The 23,139-nt window shown below is 49.1% G+C and overlaps 1 protein-coding gene across 5 annotated transcripts in view; it reads left to right on the top strand.

Moving 5' to 3' along the window:
• Positions 1-23,139, top strand: part of SIPA1L3 (signal induced proliferation associated 1 like 3) — a 242,337-nt gene that overhangs the window by 125,684 nt on the left and 93,514 nt on the right. For all 5 annotated transcript variants that reach the window (XM_019666285.1, XM_019666286.1, XM_019666282.1 and 2 more), the window contains 2 exons: positions 16,373-18,193; positions 22,117-22,247. In XM_019666285.1, coding sequence (XP_019521830.1) covers positions 16,681-18,193; positions 22,117-22,247 — 1,644 coding nt within the window. In that variant the 5' untranslated portion in view covers positions 16,373-16,680. The remainder of the gene's footprint in view (positions 1-16,372; positions 18,194-22,116; positions 22,248-23,139) is intronic.

Genomic DNA, 23,139 nt, shown 5'->3' with positions numbered 1-23,139 from the left:
TGTTAATTGTGAAACGTTACATATATACTGAGAAGTGTGTAAAATGTAAATATAAAGTTTAGTGAACAGTGATAAAGTAGCCACTCATGTCACCCCCAGATCAACAAAGAGAATCTGCTGGCACCCCCAGAATTCTCTACCCTGCAGAGGGCACTACTTTCCCAAAGTGCTGTGGTCCCCACTTTTTGCTTTTTGAAGGTTTGCTCACTCATGTGAACAACTCTAAATACCACGGCTCTGTTTTGCCTGACTCTGAACTTTATATAGACGGAATCATAAACTATACATCTTGTTCTGTGTCGTCGGGCTTTTTGGCCCAGAGTCATGCCCGAGAGTCATGTCCTGGTTTTGATGTTGGCACATTTCTGGTACGAAAGCTCATTTCCACTGATACACAGACAAGCTTTACAGATTTTCATATTTGTGCATTTTGTTTGATGAATAGTAGAAAAAAATATAATGACTCCAGCACTGATATTATTAAGGCTTTAATAAATGAGTTGGTGGAAAAGACCGTCTTAAGGAAATAATAGCACAGGTGGTCTATGGTTGTGCCAAAGTGAGGTACGTGACTTTGGGAAGTTTGGGGGCTTCAGGTCAGAGATAGGAAGATGACACAAATGCACAGTGTCACTCCCCTTCCTGGGGTGACCCCATCCAGCTGGAGGTTGGCCTTCCAGATCTGTTTTGCCTTGACCTACATGGATAGATAGATATGAAATATGGAGCATGGGGATGTTTTTTAAATACAATTTTTTGTTTTTAATTGTAAGAGAGTATTCCATTCTTCCGAATTACTTTTGAGGGTTTCTGACTTTGTTCTCTCATTAAAGCAGCCAATTTCCTTGTAAGATTCCACTGCAGGGTGGCAGTGGGGAGTGAGACTGGACAAAGCAGTTGTGAATCCTCTCTGGAATCCGAGAAATTAGGGGCCTGAACAATGCCACAAGTGCCAGTGATTCTTTTTGTTGTTGTTGTTATTGTTGTTGTTGTTTTTAAGATTTTATTGGGGATTTGGGGGAGGAGAACAGCATTGGGGAATCGGGGAAGGGGAACAGACAAGTTACTGTCCTTTTGTTCTTCAGTTTAGTTGTGGAAAACGTGGCTTCACTGGCCCATGTTGGTATTATCATTGCGCTCTTCCTGGGTGAGGCAGTCACTCGCCAGCCATTGGACGGCCACTCACAGTGGCTCATAGCGGCTCATGAAAGCTCACGCCCCCTGCCAGACACTCACGGTAGCTCATGGCAGCCCAGCTCCAGCTCGAGCTGTTGTTCACCATCTTAGCTGTAGAGGGCAGTATCACTGGCCCTCATGTGGGATCCGAACCGGGGCCATTCTGCTCAGAGCTGGCGTCCCAAGCCAACTCCTATCCAATGTGCTACTTGGCGAGCCCCAGTGATTCTTTTATGTAACAGATGGTTTAGTATCTGCCTCCTGATTTTATTTTATTTTTTCAATAATTTTGGCAATCGCATAGCTTTTCTCCCTTCCTGCAGGTGTTGGGAACTTGGAATCTGGGAGGAAGTTAACAGAGCGACCAGGGGGAGGCTGCCTGGCCTGGGACACATCCTCAGTGCTGAGTTAACATGAGATTGTGACTCAGGCACCAGAAGTATGCAGGCTGTGGCCATGTGTGTGCACATGTGTGAGAGAGAGACACACACACAGGGACATAGGGAGACGAGGAAACGGGAATGCAGAGAGGTGGAGCAGGGACACAAACATGGGACAGAGATGCAGAGAGATAGGGTAGAGATGTAAATAGGGACAGGGACACAGAAACATGAGACCAGTTGGCTGGTTGGCTGGTTGGCTTTCTGGCTTTCTGGTTACTTGGTTGGTTGGTTGGTAACTGAGTGGTTGGTTGTCTGGTTAGTTGGTTATCTGATTGGCTGGTTAGTTGATTACTGGCCAGGTGGCTGACCGGTTGCCTGGTTGGTTTTTTGGTTTTGGGTTTTTTTTTTAATGGACTCAAAAAATATTCATGGAGGACTCACCCTGATCTCGATGCTGTTCTGGGTCTGGGGATAGAACTGTGAACGGTGGCTGTGGGCATTGGGTTGTCTGACCACTGCTCCTCACCTCTCCCCTATGAGAATACTATAAGTGCAGCTGCTTTGTTGTCGTTATTGTTGTTTTTAAACCCTGAGTAAGGATGTATGAATGCTTGTTGTGTGGCATTACTGTGGGGAGTGATGCCTTATGGGGATCGTATTGGGCTCCTCCAGCAGTCCGATGAGGTGACACTGCTATCCTCTGGTACATGTTGGGGCTGGGATTTGATCACAGGCCACCTGCCTTAAAGTCATGAACCTCATTTCTTCCTTAAAATCACTCAGGGATAGAGGGCAGGCGTTGATTGAGCACCCGCCCTGTTCACAGCTCTATCCCTGCTTTTTAGAGATGACTGTGTCTCTGATGGCCTTCAAGCCACCCAGCTAGGTTTGAGCCCCACCTCTGCTTTTTCCCTCACTGGGTGATCTTGAACAGGTAACTTACCATTCTGAGCCTCAGTGTTCCCTTCTGTAAAGTGGGGAGAACAGTAGGGCCCTCCACCTACGGATGCTGCATGGGTTGAGTAGGGCCAGCAGTAAGGCCGGTGCTTCTTCGTGGGGGCTGCCATTGGTGTGTGTAGCTTAAGGAACTGGACCATTGGAGCAAGCCTCCAACCTGGGCTCCTGGCTCCATGTGTGCTAATATTTGCTCTCATATGGAGTGGCCCCGTGAGTGGTCACAGGGCAAAGTCTGGAGTTAGCCAGACCCAGGTTCAGACCTCAGCTACCCCCTCATTCTCTTTGTGGCCCTGAGCAAGCAACCTTGTTCCCCCATTTTGAAATGGAAGTGATGAGGGCATTCCCTCAGAGGATCATTGGGAGACTTGTAAGCTCTGGTAAGTGTTCTGCTCAGTGCCTGACTCTGCAGTCTGGATCAGGGGACAGTTAGGGTGAGTACTACTGGCAGCTGGGCGCCACCCAGCATAACAAGGCCCAGCTATGTGTGTCTAGTGCCCTCCACCTCCCCTCCCATCACAAGGAGCCTTCCTGGCCACGGTGTTCCTGGTGGTTACATACCCCCCCCCCCCACCCCACAGGTGTCCTCAGGTAAGGACAAACAGAGCCGAGATGCCCCCAGCTGGCCCCCCAGGAGCAGGATGGAAAGAACAGAGCTTTAACAGATGTTCTTTGACAAGGATTCCCTGGCTGTATTTAATCAAGATTGTCAAATATTGATTTAATCTCCAGGCCCAACAGATGTGATCTTAGCAGGTTTCTGTGGCAATTAGCTGGGATTAGTTTGCAAGTCAGGCTCCATGCTGACAAGACACCATCTTCTAAAGGAGGCTCGGCCTGGCGGCCTGGCCACAGGATTGAACCCTGTGGGGGGACATATAAATATTTAACCACTAGTCCAGCCTGGGAAGCAGCAGCCATGAGAGCAGACCCAGAAGCGCTGCCCCATATAATGATTGGGGACACTAGGGATTCCAGGCAGCGGCGTTTACCAAAAAGTTTCAGTGTGAAAATAAACGGCATGGCCATACCAGTGCATGTAGCTTGACATTGGGCCTCTCTACAGCCAGTGAGATCTCTCAGGATGTCCGGCCGCCTGGAGCAGTGGTTGTGCCTTTGATCAAGTCTCCCCAGAAGGGCTTCCCTGACCACAGAGGCCCCTCATCCGGCCTTTCAGACCCCTAGCCCGGCCGTGTCACATCATCCATACTGCACAAGCATGGCTGCAGCTCCTGGGTGGGCCTGGCACATGTTCTCATACTCCAGGCAGAACCCTTTTTTAATTTTGAATTTCAAAAGTCTCATTTGAAGTGGGTGGGATTTGTGTGCAGAATTGGAACAAGATGCTCAATTCACATGTGCTTTGGGGACGTAGCAACACCCTTGCCTAGCCCACCCAGTCCCCAAGGACTCGGAGGGGGCACCTCTCATGGCCCTGGCTCTGGGCTGACAGTAAGGAGGGGTTTGCCCTTCTTCTTATTAAAGGTGGGCCACTCTAGGCCACATGGCTCCTGAGCCCAGAGGAGCCAGGGTTCATTCTAAGGCCACATTTGGTTTCATTTGTTTGCTTGAGATTTGTTCTTTATTATCACATAAGTAAAAATGATAATAGTTAATATTTATGTATGCCAGGGATATTCTAAGGCTCTACATTCATTAACTCATAACATCCCTAAATGTTAAGCTTTATTATTATCTCCATTTTACAGATGGGAAAACTGAGGTGAAGAGAGGCTAAGTCACCCTCAAGGTCTAGCTAGTTAAGTGGCAGAGCTGGGACTTGAACCTGGGTAGTCTTTGCTTCTAACCAAACATGTTACAGCCGCCACATCAGGAAACATCTCCAAGATCTGGTAATAAGTAAGAAAAGCAACTATGAAGATGTTAACCTGTTGGTTTTTTAAATTTCTCTCTCAATATAAGCTGTAATGATACAAGCATTTAACCTGTGTAACTTCGACTATACTAATTAGCAAACTAAAAACAAAGAATGCAACATTGTAGCTTAAGCACTTTGGGTGAGTACAGCCTCCTTTCACCAAGGAGCATGTGAACACAAGATGGGGTGCCCTTTCCTTTCCTCCAGGGATCTGGGGACAATCATCTCCAGGCCACAGGGGAGCCTCCTGTTGGAAAGGCATACTTTTTAGACTCCATGTGCCCTAGAGGCCAGGCAGGTGCTCACGGGCCTGGTGCTCTTCCATCCCAATTGCATTCTGTATGGGCAGGATTTGTGTGTGTGTGTGGGGGGGGGTAGGGGGAAGGGACTTTTACTCTGCCATGCTTCCCCTCGCTTTAAAATAGAAATCTTAACCTCAGCCTGAGACACCCTTCCCCTGTGCAATTGTGAGCATTTCCTTATAGACTCACAGAGAAGGGTCTGGAAGAAGGCATATAAAAGCGGTTCACAAGGCTTCTCTCCAGGGTGGGGATTCAGGGTAGGGCCTTGAACTGACATGGTTGCAAAAATCCAAATACAGACGTGGAGAATTAAAAAAAAAAAAGTTTCCCTTTATCTCCATTCCGTTTTACTCCTTAAGAGTAGCCACTATTAACAGTTTGGTGGGTGTCCTCTAGGCCCTTTTCCTATGTATTTATATAGATACTTAGGCACACACATACACACATGGACAAAATCCGCCCCCTGTTGTTTAAACCAAACTATTTTGTTTGTTTTAAACTTATATGAACTGTTCTTCAGCTCGCCTCTTTCCCTTCACAGGTAGCAACATAGAGTAAAAAACTATGACGCTGGATTGCCTCGGTTCATATCCCAGCACCATTGCTTTCCAGCTGAGTGACCTGGGTCAGGTTACTCAGCCTCTCGGACTCAGTTACCTTGGCTTTAAAATAAGGATGGTGTTAGTCCCTCCCTCACAGGGTTGCTACGAAGAGTAAATAGTGTGTAAAGCACTTAGCCGGTACACAGTCAGCACTCAGTAAGTATGAGCTACGTTCATTCACTTCGGGCCATGTAGGCACCTTGTATGCATGACATAGTGCTCCCTTATTACAGCTGCATTGTATTCCCTGGACTAGAGGCACCCAGATTCATTTAACCCATCCTCTGCTAGTGGGCCTTTAGGCTGTTCCCAGCTCTTCCATATTGCAGCAGTGTGAACCCCTGCAGTTGAACCACTGGGCACCTGTCTTTCCATGTGTACTGGTGTAAATATCTGAGGGACGGATTTCCAGAGGTGGAATTGCTGGATTAAAATAAAATAGTATGCTCAACTATTGTAGAATTTCAAGGCATAATTCCGGTTCATTCTTCCTGTGCCTCTAAAAGGAAGAAACTATACTGATTTACACCCTTAGAAGCAGGACAGGCCACTGGGAACTCTGACCTGTGTGGGACCCTTGGCTGTTTGAGTGTAATGGCTATAATGGCTGCCCTTGCCCGTGTGGGGACTTCCCTCCATGTCTAGATAGGAATGTGGTCCCCTCCTGGATGCCGGGGAAGATTTAAATTAAGAACATCCATCCTCTGGGTTCTTTGACATTAAATATGAAAGTGTAGGTTTCCACAGTGCAAATAAAGAATATGTATTTGGTCTTGTCCCTAGTTCCTGGCACAAGATCTTCTGAAACCCTTGGAATTTCCTGAGGGATTGGAGTGGTAGGAGGGTCTTTTGTTATTCATAATAAGCCTCTTTCAACCTTACCTGAGTTTATGCCAATGAGGTGACTCTTGGTGGGCTCATAGATAGCTTCAGGATAGTGGCTGGTTGCCAGAGCAACCAATCACGTGATTAGAGAGTGTTGGAACTTTCAGCTCCACCCCCTCTGACCTCTGGGGAGAGAAGGGCTGGAGATTGAATTACTCACCAAATGGCCAGTGAATTAATCAGTCGTACCTCCATAATAGAACCTCCATACAACCCTAAACAACAGGCTTCAGAGGGCTTCTAGGCTGGTGAACACATCCGTATGCTAGGAGGGTAGCATACCCCAGACTCCATGGGAACAGAAACTCCTGCGCTCAAGACCCTTCTGGACTTTGTCCTAAGTATCTGTCATCTGGCTGTTCATTTGTATTCTTTGTGATAAACTAGTAATAGTAAGTAAAGTGTTTCCCTGAGTTCTGTGAGCTTTTATAGCAAATTATAGAACCTGAGGAAGGGGTTATGGGAACCCCCAATTTGTAGCTAAGTCAGACAGAAGTGTGGGTAACTACTACTTGTGCGATTGGCATCTGAAGTGGGGGGCAGTCTTGCGAGGCAGAGCCCTCAACCTGTGGGGGTCTGCACTGTTGGTAATTAGTGTCAGGATTGAATTAAATTGTAGGACACCAGTTGGTGTCACCAGAGAATTGAAAAATTGCTCGGTGTGGAAAACCCACACATTCTGACTGGTGTCAGAAGTGTTGAGAGTACAAAACTGATCACAGTAGTACACGGCCATGGTCAAGGCCCTGCTCATTGTTCTTAGAGCCCATGGAGCAGTGTCTCTGCTGGGACACTTACTTCCTGATGTCTCTGAGAGTTTCATCCATCTGTTTTCCTGGGGGAGCTTGAAAGTGGTCCCGTGTATGCTCCAATTTCCAATCAAATGAGGAAAGACATAAGGGGGAGAAAACAGATTCTTAAACTGAAATCTTCTGAGCTGTTGCTGCTTTTCCAGAGTTTTGTCCTTATGAATTGATGTTGAAGATATTTGCACCATCCATATATTCACAGGATACACTCACCTTTGTGCTGCCTTTTATTTAGAGCGAAGTGGCGATGGTGTGAATCCCAGCTGCTCCACCTGCTGGATGAGTGATGTGGTGGCCACGTGACCTTTGTCTCGTCTGTAACATGGGCATGCTAGAAGTTCCTACTTTATAGGGTTATTATAACACTCAACATACACCAAGTGTGTTGCCCCGTGCCTGGCACATCAGGAGAAGTCATAGTGTTAGCCTTACTGTTATTACCATCATCACCATATTAGCCCTCCCCTCTCCCCAGCCCATGCAGCAAGAACACATCGTAGGCCCCAGTCCACTGCAGCCTTGGAGCTGTTCAAAGCCTAAGGAGGACAAACAATTCTCACAGGCTTAAAAATCCAGTGGGGGCCGGCCGAGTGGCGCGACGGTTAAGAACTGGCTTGGGACACCAGAGGGCCCCGGTTCGGATCCCACATATGAGGGCCAGTGACACTGCCCTTTACAGCTAAGATGCTGAACAACAGCTCAACCTGGAGCTGGGCTGCCATGAGTTGCTGGCGGCGGCGTAGGCTGCAGCCCCTACTGCAGTGGGTTGCCATGGGCTACCGTGTGTAGCCAGCAGCCAGCGTGTGTAGCCAGCAGCCAGCGTGTGTAGCCAGCAGCCAGCGTGAGCGGCTAGCAGCCACCGCGAGCGGCCGTCCAGAAGCTGACGACTGATCTGCCTCACCCGGGAAGAGCGCAATGATGGTGCTAACTTGGGCCAGTGAAGCAACATCCTCCACAACTAGACTGAAGAACAAAAGGACAGCAACTTGTCTGTTCCCCTTCCCCAATTCCTCAGCGCTGTTCCCATCCCCCAATTCCCCAATTAAAAAAAAAAAATCCAGTGGGCTAACTCCTGTAGTCAGGTGTGTGCAGGACCCTGGGAACACAGCAAAGGGAGGACCACAGTGATTCTGCTGGGGATGTAGAGAGATGGAAGGAAGACAGGGTAGGCCAGCAGCACTGGGGGACCAGGGGCATGGACAAGGTTCCCTGGAGCAGCAGTCCCCTAAAACTCCTCCCGCAGTGGTCACCCGTGCCCTTCATACCAGACCAATAATTGTCACCATGTGACCCTCTCAGCAACATCCAACCCTGAGGACCACCTCGTGTCCCCCCCCCCAGACCACACCCACTGCCCAGCCCTTCATCGCTTCTCTGCGTGGTGCGCTCCCTCCCTCTTGGATTTGCACCTCTCAGGCTTGGTGTCAGGCCCTTCTCTCTTTGCTCTCTCCCTTCCTCTGACCTCAACCCTGGCTGCATAATAGAATCCGCTGCAGAGCTTTTAAAAGACACTCAGGTCTGGGCGGCACCCCAGACCAGCTGATTCAGACTCTCTCGGGTTGGGATGTGAACACCTGTATTTTTACAAAGCTCCCTGGTGCCTCTAATGGGCAGTTGGGGAGAGAACCACTGCCTGAGACAACCCGGTAGGGGCCTGTACACTGGCCACTCCCAGCTTTCCTGCCTGTGCTTGTCAGCCTTGCTCATCAACACACCTGGTGCTTGGCAGGTGCCCTCTTCATGCGGATCCCAGGTAAGATGGCACCCCTGCACCCCCTCAATGAGCCTTCTCAACCCCCTCCCATCTGTACATGAGTAGCAGCCCCCTCACCCCACCCCGTATTTTATTCCTTTATACTGCTGACCACTTTTGAAGTTATCTTGTTTTCTGTCCTTGTTTACTTATTTCTCTGGCTTCCCTCTACTGCAGCTAAGTTGAGAGCAGGGGCGTGGTCTGTCCCACTCAGGGCTATCTCTCCAGCATCTGCAACAGTAGCACATAGTAGGTGCTTAAGAAATGTATTGAATAAATGAATTTTAAGAGCTCAGTGTTTGTGGAATGAATGAATGAATGAATCAATGAAATATACATGCCTGATAAATGTTGACCGAGTAAATTAAGTTTTTAGTGCTTTTTTGACTGAATGAATTTGTTTGGACTAAATGATTTGTAAGAATGTGGTAGGTGTTTGTTGTATGAGTGAATGAATGAATGAGTTGTAAGGACTCATTCTTACTGGATGAATAAATGACTTGTATGTGCCCAGAAACTGAATTGTCAGGTGCATGCCCAGACTAGTCATCATTCCCCATGGGCCTCTGAGAGTAGCCCTCAGACTTAGTGCCACTCAGGGCTATCCAGAGCTCAGGTCCCACTCAGCCCCATCGCCATGACTAGATCACATTTCCACGAAGGAGAAATGCCTGGAACAGATCAGGGCAGCCCTGGACACAGAAGGCTGCCTGGGAAGGGGGCCCTGGATACCCATTCCGTTCTCTCATGCAAATGCCTGTGAAGGGACAGTGCACATACACACACACACACACATACGCAGATGCTACATGCATTACTTTCAGCTTCTTGACCATGCTCTTTCCTTAGACGCACAAACCTTACATATGGCAATTAATCACATGGTAAATTACTTACGTACATTGATGCAGGTAGGTACCCCCAAAGAGAAATGCAGAGTGCTACGAAAGCTCAGGTTGGGGCTGAACAAGGTTGGTGAGAGGGAATGAACGTCAGTGGAAAAAGTGGCATTTGTCCTGAGTCTTTAGAAAGAATTACTGAAATAAGGGAAGGTGTGGCAGGGATGGCGTGTGCAGTGGCCCCGAGGCAGCAGGGAGGATGGGCATAAGGGGAACTGGAAGAAGGACATTGTGGCCTGGGCTCCAAGAGCAAGGGGAAGAGGAGAAGGGAGCCTTCAGGGCTGAGATGAGGATTTTGAATTTTATCCCTAGATTGCTCTGCCTGCTGTGTAGAAAAGGGCCCTTAGAGGAGCAGGAGCAGAAACAGGCACCAGTGAGGCTGTGCTGTAGATAGCCAGTGAGTAGTCATGGCAGCTCAGACCAGGGCGGGTGGTAGGAGGGAAGGATGGACTCGGATGCTGTGGGGAGTCAATAGGACGTGGGGTGGTGAATTAGACATGTGGAGTGAGGGAGAGGAAGTGTGAGGGATGACGTTAACATTTCCAGTGTGAGCCCTTGGGTGGAAGGAAGTGCCTTTCACTGAGATGCAGAAGAAGCAGTTGGCCAGTTGCTTTCCTGTTCTGGCAAATATTCTGGTGTACCACCCTGTTGACATCACTCTTGGATGTATGACTTGATTAAGCCAGTGAAATGTGAGCAGAAGTGACACATGTCATTTCTGAATAGGAGCTTTAAGGGCAGGTTCATGGTTTGGTCATGTCTCTTTCCTCTGAGCTTAGCAGGGTTGCAGGAAAGGACTGCTCTGTCAACTGGGAGCACTTGGGGTCCTCTGTTGCTGAGGCACAGCTTAGCCCATCCTGACTGTCCTGAGATGGAATGAGATTTTTGGAGTGGGGGAGATCGAGAGTTCCGTCGGAAATGTTCAGTTTGCAGTGCATGTGACATGCCTTTGTGGTGATGTCAAGTATGCAGGTGGGTACCTGAGTTTGGAATTCAGGAGAGTGGTTGGATCTGGAGAGATTTTACTGTGTGTCACCAGAGAAAAATGAGCATTAGAGAGGTCTAGGACTTTGCCCATAATCACTGGGAGGGCTGGTGTTTAAACTCAGGACTGCCTGACTTCAGGTCAGTCCCAGCTCTGCCACCTCGTAGCCACACATTACTTCATCTTTCCATTCCTCAGTTTCCTTGTGTGTAAAAGTGAAGAGAAATAACAAATGTGAAGTGCTTTAAAAAGGACTTAGAAGGATTATAGATGTTGTTTTGCTGTTATTTTGTTATATAACTGAAATGTCCGGTGGTGGGAAGTGGAATAGTGCTGACTTCAGGTCCAGCTTGATGCAGAGACCCACATGATGGCCACAGCCAGATTCTCTGTTGGCCCCTTTCACAGACCCTCACGGTCACAAGATGGCTGTAGTCATTCCATCCCCTGCATCCTCTCAGACTCAGGGAAAGAGGGAAAAAGCACAGTCTTCAGCCCCAGCATTCCTGGCAAAGACATCACTGGTTCTGATCAGGTCACATGGTTTGTGACTGAGCTCTAGAAGGAGCGGCTCTTCTAGCCCATTGGGTGGGAGTCAGAGAGGCCAGGTTCCCAAAGGGAAATCTAGGCTCTTGTATGGAAAGGCATCTCGGAGGCTGGGGAAGCAAGCCACAAATGTCTAGCACTGGAAGGCTTGTGTTTTTGCCTTCTGCTCTGCCCTGAGACATTCTGACAGACAGTGCAGCCTCACAGCACAGGGCCCTTTAGGGCCACGGCACCGACACCATTGTGCTTGCCTGTTTTTCTACTGTTCCAGCCTCCCGGCTTATGGGGCCTGCTAAGGAAGCATCCTCTCTGCTCAGAGTTCCCCCAGCTTCGTCACGAGCAACCGCCTGGGAGCATTTACACAGATGCTTACAGACCCTGATGTTTTCAGGGGCCAGTGTGGCCAGCCCCAGGGATCACTCCGCACTGGCCCAAGGGCAATCTGGATAATCACAGATTCTGGCTTTCCCAGCTTCCCTGGCAACCGGAGTGGCCATAAGTGACCACGTTCTGGCCAATAAGACATAAAAGAAAGTCTTGTGAGGTAGGAGGAATGTTCTGGTGAAGATTCTCCTTCCTGATTGGGTCAGATGGGTAAGAACACTCTTCCATCATCCCTTTCTTACCCCTTTGCCTATGGTTCAGTGCACAGCATGGCTGTGGCCGCCAGCTTGCAACCAGTAGGCCACAAGCCAAAGATGTGAGCCAGCAGCACACTGAGGGAGGCGGATGGAGGAGAAAGAGAGTGCCTGATGTCATTCCACTGTCCCAAGCATAGAGCTGCCCTATCTGGCCTCCTTGTTATGTGAGGTATGAAATGTCTTCATCGCCCACCGTTAGATGATTTTCTCTTACTTGCGGCCACATGTATCCCACCTGGCTCTCGCCCACTGCCACTGCCTTCTCACTGTGCTCCCGGCTCGGCTCCATTCTTTCCCGTCGACCATTCCCAGCTGCCTTCCTTACAATACTGTGTATTAGTCAAGGTCCTCAGATGCCAACAGCAGAAGCCACATTTGGCGATCTTGGGCAGAAGTAGAATGTATCAGGGGCTTTCAGAATTAACAGAAAGCCAGAGGAGCAATCCCAGAAAACAGGCAGGAGCCAAGGAACACTGGAGGGAAGGAACTAAGGGTCCCCAGCAGCAAAGGTCATGGCACAGGAAAAGCCAGGTCCACCATCCCCCAGCACTTGAGGACACTCTCCAGCCTTCCATCCTCTTAGGAACCTGGCACAAATCCAGCTGAAATACTTGGCTTGCCAGCTGAGCCATGGTCCTGCGCCCACCCCCCTGCTGTTCCTCTATAATTGGGGGGGAGGGGGCTAGAGCTCCTGCCAAAGATACACAAAAGAATGGAAATAATAGCACTGACTGGGAGGTAGGTGGTTATTATCCCCATTTACAGATTAAAATTAAGTCATGGTTTCAGTAACTAGGCCATGGCACACCAGGATCTGAACCCAGGCAGTCTGGCTTATAATGAGGGTTCCCTATCAGCAAGATCAGAGCGCTTTTAGGAAAGGGGAGCTCAACAGCAGACAGCTGGAAAGGGACCAGTGTGCACCAGTCCCTGAATCCCAGAGAGGCTGTGGGTATCACTCAGCCTCCAAGCCTCAAAGGGAGACTCTGCTGCACCTGCTCAGAGAAGGGATTCGTGCAAAGAGACTAGGGCCTCAGGAACATCTGTGTTTTCACAGAAGGGAGCAAAACGGATTGGGGGTTTCCGACTGAGCTGGAAACAAAATGCCATCAGCAAAGCCCATCTGTCAGGAGGTGCTTTTGTAAACAAATCAGGGTCACATCTGGGCCACTGGTTTTCCCAGCTAGCCCAGATATCGCCTCAAAGGACTAACCCTCTGCACTCTACCAAACTGACCCAAGGGTGTGGCTGCACTGCCAAGTGCAGGCAGTGCCCTTGGCTGGCCTGGATACCCCAGGCTGGCCTGAGATCTGACGCCCATTGGAGAGTGGAGTTGACCTCAGATCCTCATCTCTGGCAGAAGTCCCAAACACTAGAAGTCGCAAACTGGCAGCCCCTGCCCAGTTCCAACCCACATATTTATTTTGTTGACCCTTGTAGAGGTTTTTGTTGGTAATGCTCTTAAGAGATATTTATTTATCAACTAGAAATACGTGCCAATAATTGGCAAAAGTAGCCAGCAGTGTACAATGAAAAGTAAGGCTCCTTCCCTCCCCTTCTTTCAAAACGCATATCCTGGGGATGCACAGTAGCTCACATTTTCTTGGGGGGTGGGGGGCAGGAATAATAAGAGAGAAATGAGTGTGTTCATAAGTACAAAGGAGATAAAAGAAGCAGGGGAGGAGGCTGGGGGGAGGAGGAAAGACAGCCAGTTCTCCTCCCCAGAGGCCATCACTACTACCCATTTCTTGAAAGTCCTTTTAGAGATCTCTGTATGGTTGTGTGTTATTGTTGCTGATGGAATTATTTTTCAAATTGGGAGATACTACATATAATCCTAGATCTCTGGTTTCTTTTGACAAATCTGAAGATCTTGAAAAATCTAAAAATCTAGCTCCACATCCGACAAGGCTTGGTCACTGGAGCCGAGGCCACCTGCCTCTGTAGAAGACACCTTTGCTGGCCAGGTCACCACAGCTCCCCCTGGCCTTGCTCCTATCTCCCTTAACCAGCTCGACCCTGGGGGCTTTCCACTGTCCCCCCTCTTCTCTGCCCCATCTCCTGGAGGCCTCCCTGCAGTACCTTCAGGAACGCTCCCATGGGAACCAGAAAGACGCGTGCTCTCTTGCTCCCCACCCCCTGCCACTTCCTTTACCTTCTGGTTCTCACTTTCTCAGAAGATACAGGCTCGCTCCGTGAACCAGCTTCATGCCTTCCCCTCAGTCTTTCTCTGCCAGCTCACTCCATACCTCTGAGCATGAATTAGGAAATGCCCCCTACACACATGCACACATGTTCATACATACATTCACATGCGAGGCCTTCCACTTTTTCACTCGGAAAGCACCAACAGTCATTGACCAGAATGGCCATGTCCAGCTCCACTTTCCAAAGGAAAGAAAACTTACTGGTCACCTTGAGCCAGATGCCCAGCCCACCCTAGCACTCTGCTGCCCTGAGCAAAATCAGTTCTGTTGGCAGGAAGATGGGGTACAGCTGCTGGGACAACCAACAGGTTCTACCGCAGATCATGACCCACTTTCTCCTTCCTCCCCAGCAGAGGGTTTCATCTTCCAGAAGTTCAAGGTAGAGACAAAGGGAGATGATCCTGCAGAGTACTTCAGGTTGCCATGCAGAAGCATGAACTCCGTTCCCAGAGGTCTGCAAGTCAGGGTGTACTTATACTCGTACATCAAGTTAGAGGCTGTCTGTTTGCTCATTGATAAAACAAATACTGAATAGTCCTGCATACTGTTCTAGGAGTGGGGATACATCAGTGACCAACACAGACACCCCTGCCATTCTGGAACTGATAATCTAGTGGTGAAGACAGTCAATAAATAGATAATGAACAAAATATTTCAGTTGGTGACAAAAGAAAGCAGAGGGGATTGACAGAGAAAGGCTTTGAGGAGACCAGGCTTCCTTGACACTATGGGAGGGAGCCAGCTTGGTGAAGAACTGAGGAAGTATATCCAGGTATCCCAGGTGGGGTTTGCTGTGTCAGAAGAACAGAAAAAAATGGCCAACATGATGGGATCTTGGACAGGGATGGGGAGAGGCATCAGGGAGACCGGCAGGGGCCAGATTCTGTGGGGCTGTGGGCCAGCAGAAGAAATTTGGATTTTATTCTAACCAAGGAGCCACTGGGGATATCTCAGAAAGAAATAATGGGAGGTGATTTACCAGCTCATGCTATCTAATAATCACACAGATTTCTGGAGATATTCCCTTCCCCAAATCCACCAGTGTTCATGGTGACTGATGTGTCACTTTCACTTCCTTTCTGGTAGGGTGCCTGGTTTGGTGGACTGCAGAACAGGCTGACAACAGTCAGGCCTCTACGTGCAGCCACCAGTAGACAGGACTCACGGGGGGCAGAGGAACGTGTTCAGTGACACCACATGGGAAGTCAGCCAAATCCTGAAAGTGGGAAGCTCCATGGAGAACAAGTGACGCCACAGATAAATGGCATAAAAACAAGCGGGGGGACGAGGGGAGGCATTATAGAGGGGAAGAGATTTAAGAAATGTATCTGCCAAAGCAGAGTATGGATCTTGTTTGGATCCTGATTTGAACGAACCAACTCTCAAAGACACTTTTGAGGCAATGGGGAAAATGCAGTGCAGCGTCTTGTATGGTGTTAAAGAACTCTTGTTAATCTAGATCAGCGATTCTCAACCTTCCTGTTTGCAGCTCAGCTCCGGTGCAGCTCGGGCAAAGCTCATTGGCCCATTAGGGAATCGAACCAGCGACTGTTGCTCAGAGCTCGTGCTCTTAAGCAAACTCTTAACCAGCTGAGCCACTCGGCTGGCCCCATATTATTATTATTTTTTTAAGCCTTATCTGCTAGAGATACAAGCTAAAGTACTTATAGGTGAAATAACCTGATGTCTGGAATTTATTCCAAAATATTGTAAAAAAAAAAAAAAAGTGTAAGAGTGGGTGGATGGATAAACCAGAAGTGGCAAATAAAGTAGTCTCCCCTTACCTGCGGTTTCAGTTACCCGCTGTCACCTATGGTTGGTTAGAAAATATTAAATGGAAAACTCCAGAAATAAACTATTCATAAGTGTTAAATTGCGCACCATTCTGAGTACCTCACCTTATCCCATCACATAGGCGTTGTATCATCTCACACCATCACCAGAATAAGAGTGAGTGCAATACAATAATAGTTTGAGACCATATTCACATAACTTTTATTACAGTATATTGTTATAATCATTCGAATTATTGTTGTTAATCCCATACTGTGCCTGACTTATAAATTAAACTTCATCATAGGTATGCATGTATAGGAAATAGCATTATACGTAGAGTTCCACTGGGGGTCTTGGAGCATATCCCCCATGGATAAGGGGAGACTACTGTAGTAAATGGCTATTGAAGCTGGTGGGGTGGCTCTTCATGCTCTTCTCTCTGCTTTGGGGTATGTTTGGAAATTTCCATAATAAAAAGGTTTTTTAAGTGAGTAAAGCTGTCAAAAAAAAAAAAAAGTCACTCCCTGGGAGTATCACATCAACACCACATCTCACCTTGCTTTTTTTCTTTTCAGCATGGCAGGGAAGACACCTCTGCAGCCCGCTGGCCCTCACCCCTATCTGCTGCTTGCTCTGCCCTGCTGAGTCACTCAGACTGGAGCCCCCGGGACAGCACCTGCCTCCTGAGGTTGTCCTGGCTCGTTTGTTCATAGCGATGGTGGAGAACTGGACTCCACAGACTCACAACCTTCCTGTTAGGCTTCAAGGGCTAGCATCCTTCATCCTGGGACTGGCAGCCCTGAACAATGGCTGAGGGCCAGGGGACCCTGTAAAGTTTCTCCACAGCTTACAGGGACCAGTAGCACTCCAGTGCCTGTGGACTATGACCACCTATCGGCCCATTCCCAATGATGGTGTGGACCTGGCAGCCAGCTGTGGGGCTAGGGGTGCCGATGTCCTCCCTGGGCCACATACAGGGGACTATGCTCCCATGGGATTCTGGGTCCAGAACGGAGGCATGCCCCAGCCTGTTGGTGAGAGCCCGGCCACCGCCACCACCCGCCCCAGTCCCACCACCCCCGCAGTCCCCAAGATGGGCGTGCGCGCAAGAGTGGCTGACTGGCCTCCCAAGAGGGAGGCCCTGAGAGAGCAGAACAACCCAAGCCCCTCACAGGACACAGATGGCACGAAACCCACAAAGGTGGCCCATTCTATGAGGAGCATACAGAATGGACAGCCCCCTGCCAGCACCTCAGCTCCCTCAGGGTCCAAAGCCTTCCACCGACTTGCCAGGAGAAGATCCAAAGATGTGGAATTTCAGGACGGGTGGCCCCGGTCCCCGGGCAGGGCCTTCCTCCCCCTGCGGCACCGCAGCAGCAGTGAGATCACCCTCAGTGAGTGTGATGTGGAGGACATCGGGGAGGCCCGTGGGGCCCGGCTCACAGGGGCACTGCCTCTCTTCCGTGAGTATGGGAGCACATCCTCCATCGACGTGCAGGGGGTGCCTGAGCAGAGCTTCTTTGACATTCTCAATGAGTTCCGCAGCGAGCAGCCTGAGGCCCGGGGCTCCCAGAACCTCAGCCAGCTCCTCCAGGCCGATCCCAGCCTCCACCTCACAGGGGGCGGTAGCGGAGCCAAGGGGGATCCACGCAATGGGCAGCCCACCAGGGACAACCTTCTCCCACTGCATTCTGGGAAGGAGAAGGAGAGGGCCCGCAAGAAGGCCGTGCGGGGCCTGGGCAGTGGGGACATGGTGGACTCGTCCATTTTCCGAAAGCTGAGGAGCAGTAAACCCGAGGGCGAAGTGGGCCGGTCCCCAGGGGAGGCAGAGGAGGGGCGGAGCCCCCCGGAGCCCAGCAGGCCGTGGGTCTGCCAGAAGAGCTTCGCCCATTTTGATGTGCAGAGCATGCTGTTCGACCTCCACGAGGCAGCCGCCAACAGGGTGTCCACAGCCCAGCGGCGGAACACCACTACGGGGGCCTCGGCCGCCTCCGCCATGGCATCCCTCACGGCATCGCGGGCTCATGGCCTCGGGGGCCTGGACCCGGCCTTCACCAGCACGGAGGACTTGAACTGCAAGGAGAACTTGGAGCAGGATCTGGGCGATGACAACAGCAACGACCTGCTGCTCAGCTGCCCGCACTTTCGCAATGAGATTGGAGGTGAATGCGAGCGCAACGTGAGCTTCTCCCGGGCCTCGGCGGGCTCCCCAGGCGGGGGCGGGGGCGAGGGCCGCCTGGCCGAGCCCGCCCTCAGCACCTACCGCACCAACGCCAGCATCTCGGTGTTGGAGGTGCCCAAGGAGCAGCAGAGGACACAGAGTCGCCCGCGGCACTACAGCATCGAGCACGTGGACCTGGGCGCCCGCTACTACCAGGACTACTTCGTGGGCAAAGGTGACTGGGGTGGGGTGGGTGGGCAGGCTACAGCTTGTCTCTGAGACGCCCCTTGTTCATTCACTCCCTGTGCTCTTGGACCTACCTCAGAGGGGGGCTGTGGGATGCAGTGAGCAAGCATTAGGACACATGGCTGGCACTCCAAAACCTTGAGCTGCATGAGACAGTAGATTTGCTTTTATTAAGCAAATATGTGCTCGGTTCACCTATGTGCCAGGCACTTTTTAGAGCCTGGGGAAACAGTATTGGTCAGCTTGTCATAAAAACCTTGTCTTCCTAGCACTTAATGTGATAGTGGTGTAAGGCAAACAACAAAACTAGGTAAATACATAAAACATGTAAGGTGTCATAGCTGCGGTTCTCAACCTGTGGGTCGCGACCCCTTTGGGGGTCGAATGACCCTTTCACAGGGGTCGCCTAAGACCATCGGAAAACCAAAAGATATTTACATTATGATTCATAACCAGCAAAATTACAGTTATAGAGTAGCAACGAAAATAATTTTATGGTTGGGGTCACCACAACATAAGGAACTGTATTAAGGGGTAGCAGCATTAGGAAGGTTGAGAACCGCTGTGTCATTGGGTGGTAAGTACTATGAGAAAAGTAAAGCATGGAAGAGAGAAATGTCAGGGTTGGAGTTTGCAATTTTCAGTGGGGAACCGTCAGGGAGGGCCTCCTAGGTAGGTGCCATTTGACTGCTGAGCTAAAGGAGGTAGGGGAGGGAGCTGTGGGGAGATTGGAGACAGTGTTCCTGGCACAGGAACAGTACAGTCCTAGAGCACTGAAGGAATAGGAAAGAGGCCATTGTTGCTGGGATGAATAACTGGGTGGAAAGGAGAAGGAGCTGAGGCAGAGAGGTGACAGGCGCAGATCTGTGGGACTTTGTGGGTCATGGCTAGGACTCTCACTTTTGCCCTGAGTGAGATGGATCTGTGGGAGGGTTCTGAGCAGGAGAGGACCCTGATCTGACTCGGGTGTCCACAGCTGCCCTCCGAGGGCAGGGAGACCAGGGAGGAGGCTGCTGCAGTAGTTTTGGTGGGAGGTGATGACGGACACATCTAGGATGGGGCTGGGGAAGAAGCAGGCAGGTTCTGGATGCCCTCTGAAGGTGGAGTTGATGTTTGAAAGGCATTAACATCAGGAAGAGACAGGCTTCAGACATCATTAGGTTCACTGGTGCTTATGAGGCTATCCCATGAGGCAACATAGCATAGTGTAGAGACCACAAACCCAGGCCAGACAGCATGTACAGAAGTGAAGCACGCCAAGCAGGGACTGAGCAAAGGGCAGCTCCTCCTCAGCTCCAGCTCACCGTTGTCATGCAAGAAATGCAGACAAACCCAGAGTTGCCAGCCTATCCGATTTTTTTCAAGATTCTCCTGAAATTCAGATTTTTTTTTAAATGTGGATTTTTCTAATTTTTAAATGCCAGCAGCTGGTATCAGTTCAGAATTGCTTATAACTTCCAGTAACAGGCTTACACAACATAGAAGTTTATTTCCTTTACAAAGAGAACCAGAGGTTAGCAGCCCGGGGATGCTGTGGTTACTCCAGCCTTAGTGCATGGCCTCCAGCCCTCTAGTGTTCTTCTGGTCCAAGATGGTTGCTGGAGCTCCAGCTATTTCATCCACATTTCCAGGCAAAGAAAAAGAGGAAAAAGGGCAAAAAAGACGGACCTCCTGTCAAGTCAGCCCCCTTTAAAGAGCTTTCTCAGCAGCCCCATCTAACTGCTTCTGCTTATTGGCCACTCCCATCTTCAAGGCAGTCTGGGAAATGTAGGTTTTTAACTAGACACAGAACCTGTCTTTTCCTTGCTTTAAGAAAACCACCAAGATTAGAGGATTTTCTTAAAAAGAGAAGAGAAGAGTAGATAATAGATAGATAGCTAGTACTCCACAGCAATTAGTTTAAAATTAGTCAAACAACGAATATCTCCTAGGCCATCCCACAGGGCTCTGCGTGCAGTCACTGAAGCTCCAACTTTAGAGTCAGACAGCCCTGGGTTTGGGGTCTGTTTCATAGCTTATTAGCTATATGACACATTTCACCCTTTGTCCTCGTGTGAGGAATGGACATGATTAGAGCAGCATCACAAAAACAAAGTGACACAGAAATTGAAAATAAAGGGAGGAAAAAAGAAGTTCATGACAGTGGCTAACCAAGAGAAATCAGGTGAGGCAAGCAGCAGCCTCACACAAAATGGATTTCAAAGCTAAACGCACTTTTTAGAGGAACTAAAAAGGCCATTTCATGCTGATTTTTAAACAATTCACCTAGAAGCTCTTAATCGATGTGAACCTTTGTACTTGGCAATCTGGGTTTGGGGAATATAAATTAAAAACTGATAACAGCGGCAGGGACAAGTAAACAAATCCACAATCAGTGGGAGAAGCTGACCACCTCTCATTGAAATTGACAGATCTAGTAGCCAAAAAATAAGGCTGTGGTGGATTTGAATAAACCATCAAAACCTGATTTTACATTTATACATATTAATTTTGTACCTAGCTAACAGACAACACACAGAAATACCTACATGAAAGGACTGTAGTGAGGCTCAAATAAGTGTACATTAAAGCACTTAGTTTTTCATCATCATGGAACTTTCTTTAAACAGCTATTTTCTTTTAAAAAAAAATTATTTCTTTGTAGCCCTAGGAGCGCATAAATTAGTCATCGGTCATTCTTTATTGAGTGCCTACTGTATGCCAGGACTGCAAGTTACTGGGTATGCATTGGTGGATTAAAAAACAAACCCAGCAACCGCTTCAGGAATTAACTGATATTTGCGGAGCACAGTATTTATTCTGTTCTCTGACCGACCAGCTGGGGAGATTGTTTAACCCACTGCAGGTGCTGTTCTGATTGGGGTTAATTAACACACATTATTGGGGCCTTAGGTAAGCCTCTGATTGGCCAAGAGCATCTCATGAGACTAGGAGCCATCAGTTCAACATCAGAGCACTGGGGCGGGAAGGAATTTTCTGGCCATGGGTAGATGCTGACTTTGCGCACTTGAGTCAGGTCAGACTGCTGGTGGGTATCCACCACAAGCAGGAGATACTTGGGTTATATGTCAGGAAGAACTGTTTGTCTGGAAGGATTATAAAACAGCAGCATGTTTTAGGAAAAGGGGGAGAAGCTGTCATTTCAGGGAGGGAGCAAAAGACTTCCTCCATAACTCATTAAAGACTGTCAGCACAAGGAAAAAAAAAAAGAGTAGTAGTTAAAGTTTCCTAGGTCTGTAGAACCGTGGTCAGATAAAAGTGATGCCTAGGGACTTGAATCACAGTCCCTTTGCTATGACAAACATCATGTCCTGGGGATGGAAATGGCTCACACTTCTCACATGCTTACTGTGTGCCTGACTCTGTACTGAGTGTTCTGCACTTATTAACTTATTTAACCCTCACAGCTGTGCCAAGAGGTGGGTCCATGCTTACTGATGAGAAGGCTATTGAGTGACTTGGGCCACCCATGTAACATTGCCAGAACCAGGATTTTAGCTGACCAGGAGGCTCTCTAGCTAGAATCTTAACCACTCCATGAGGGCTAAACCGATGAACATTTGCAAATACAAGATAATCACAGTGAGGCTGGGTGTATTACATGTCATGCACTGCACTGAGCGTTTTATATTTGTAGCTTCATTTTCTCCTCCCATCAACTCTATGAATTGGGGGTAATGTCAGGGCTCCCATTTCTCTGATGAGAGCACTGAGGCTCAGAAAAATTGTGTGACTTGGCAGATGTGGTATATAGTAAGGTAGGCTTCACCTCTTATGGTCTCTTCACTGAGTGTGGTTGTGACCAGACCTGAGAGCCTGCCCTGGCCATCCCCTCAGCAGGCCTGCTGTGGGATGTCACCACCCCGCCTTCCCAGAGAGCTGACTCTGAACTCACCTGCTCTTCCCTCTCAGAGCATGCCAATTACTTTGGCGTGGATGAGAAGCTGGGGCCAGTGGCCGTGAGCATCAAGCGGGAGAAGCTGGAGGACCACAAGGACCATGGGCCTCAGTACCAGTACAGGATCATCTTCCGGACCCGCGAGGTAGGTCCCATCACTTGCGTTAATTACTATTATATAAAAAATAGCCGCTCACATCTGTGTGCCCTTACTCGGTGCCAGGTTCTGTGGGCAAGATCTTCCCCTGCTTCATCTTCTGGAACCCTCTCAACAACATCACGAGCACAATTCTGTTAGTCTCCCCATTTTACAGAAGAGAAAGCTCTGACTCAGAAATAAAACACATCAGTGAATAAGCGGCTAGGCCAGGACTGGAATCCAGTGTGTCTGACTACAGAGCCCAAGATTCTTCTGTTGGCAAGAGATTAGCTCTGGTTAGCATAAAAAAGAAAGGCAGAGATGTAGGGGATTCTTTCAGGACCGTGAGGTGTCCTGCAGAGTGGAAAGAATATTTAAGACAACATGCCTTCTGCACAGCAGGAATTGGGAAATCTCAGCCCCAGGCATGGCTGTTGATGCTGAGAGCTCAGAACACTCTCCGCTTCTCTTTCCATTCTGAATAAAGAATCCCATTGTCCTGGCTTGGTCAGAGGTCTTCCCCTGGATTACATAGTCAGCTGTGGCTAGGGGACAAGGCCTGTTGGGGGCACTCTGCTTGATTAGGACTCTTAAATTGTAAGTGACAGAAATCTACTTCTAACTGGCTTAAGCCAGAAAGAATTCATTGGTTCATGGAACTGCAAATCCAGGGGTAGGGCTAGCTTCAGGCATGGTTGGACCCCAGGAATTCCAATGATGTCACCAAAGAACTCTGCCTCCTTATCTCTCTGTTCTGCCCAGCGCTGCCTCTTTTTACATTGTGAATGTCATTCTCTTCTGCCACCAACAAGCTCTCTCCATGTCCTGGGAAAAAGAAGACTGGCCCTCAAGTCCTCTACATCTTTTTTTTTTTTTTTAAGATTTTTATTGGGGAATT

This window comes from Hipposideros armiger, unplaced genomic scaffold (genome assembly GCF_001890085.2).
Source record: "Hipposideros armiger isolate ML-2016 unplaced genomic scaffold, ASM189008v1 scaffold_466, whole genome shotgun sequence".
NCBI lineage: Eukaryota > Metazoa > Chordata > Mammalia > Chiroptera > Hipposideridae > Hipposideros > Hipposideros armiger.
This window is presented reverse-complemented; position numbering and strand designations above follow the sequence as displayed.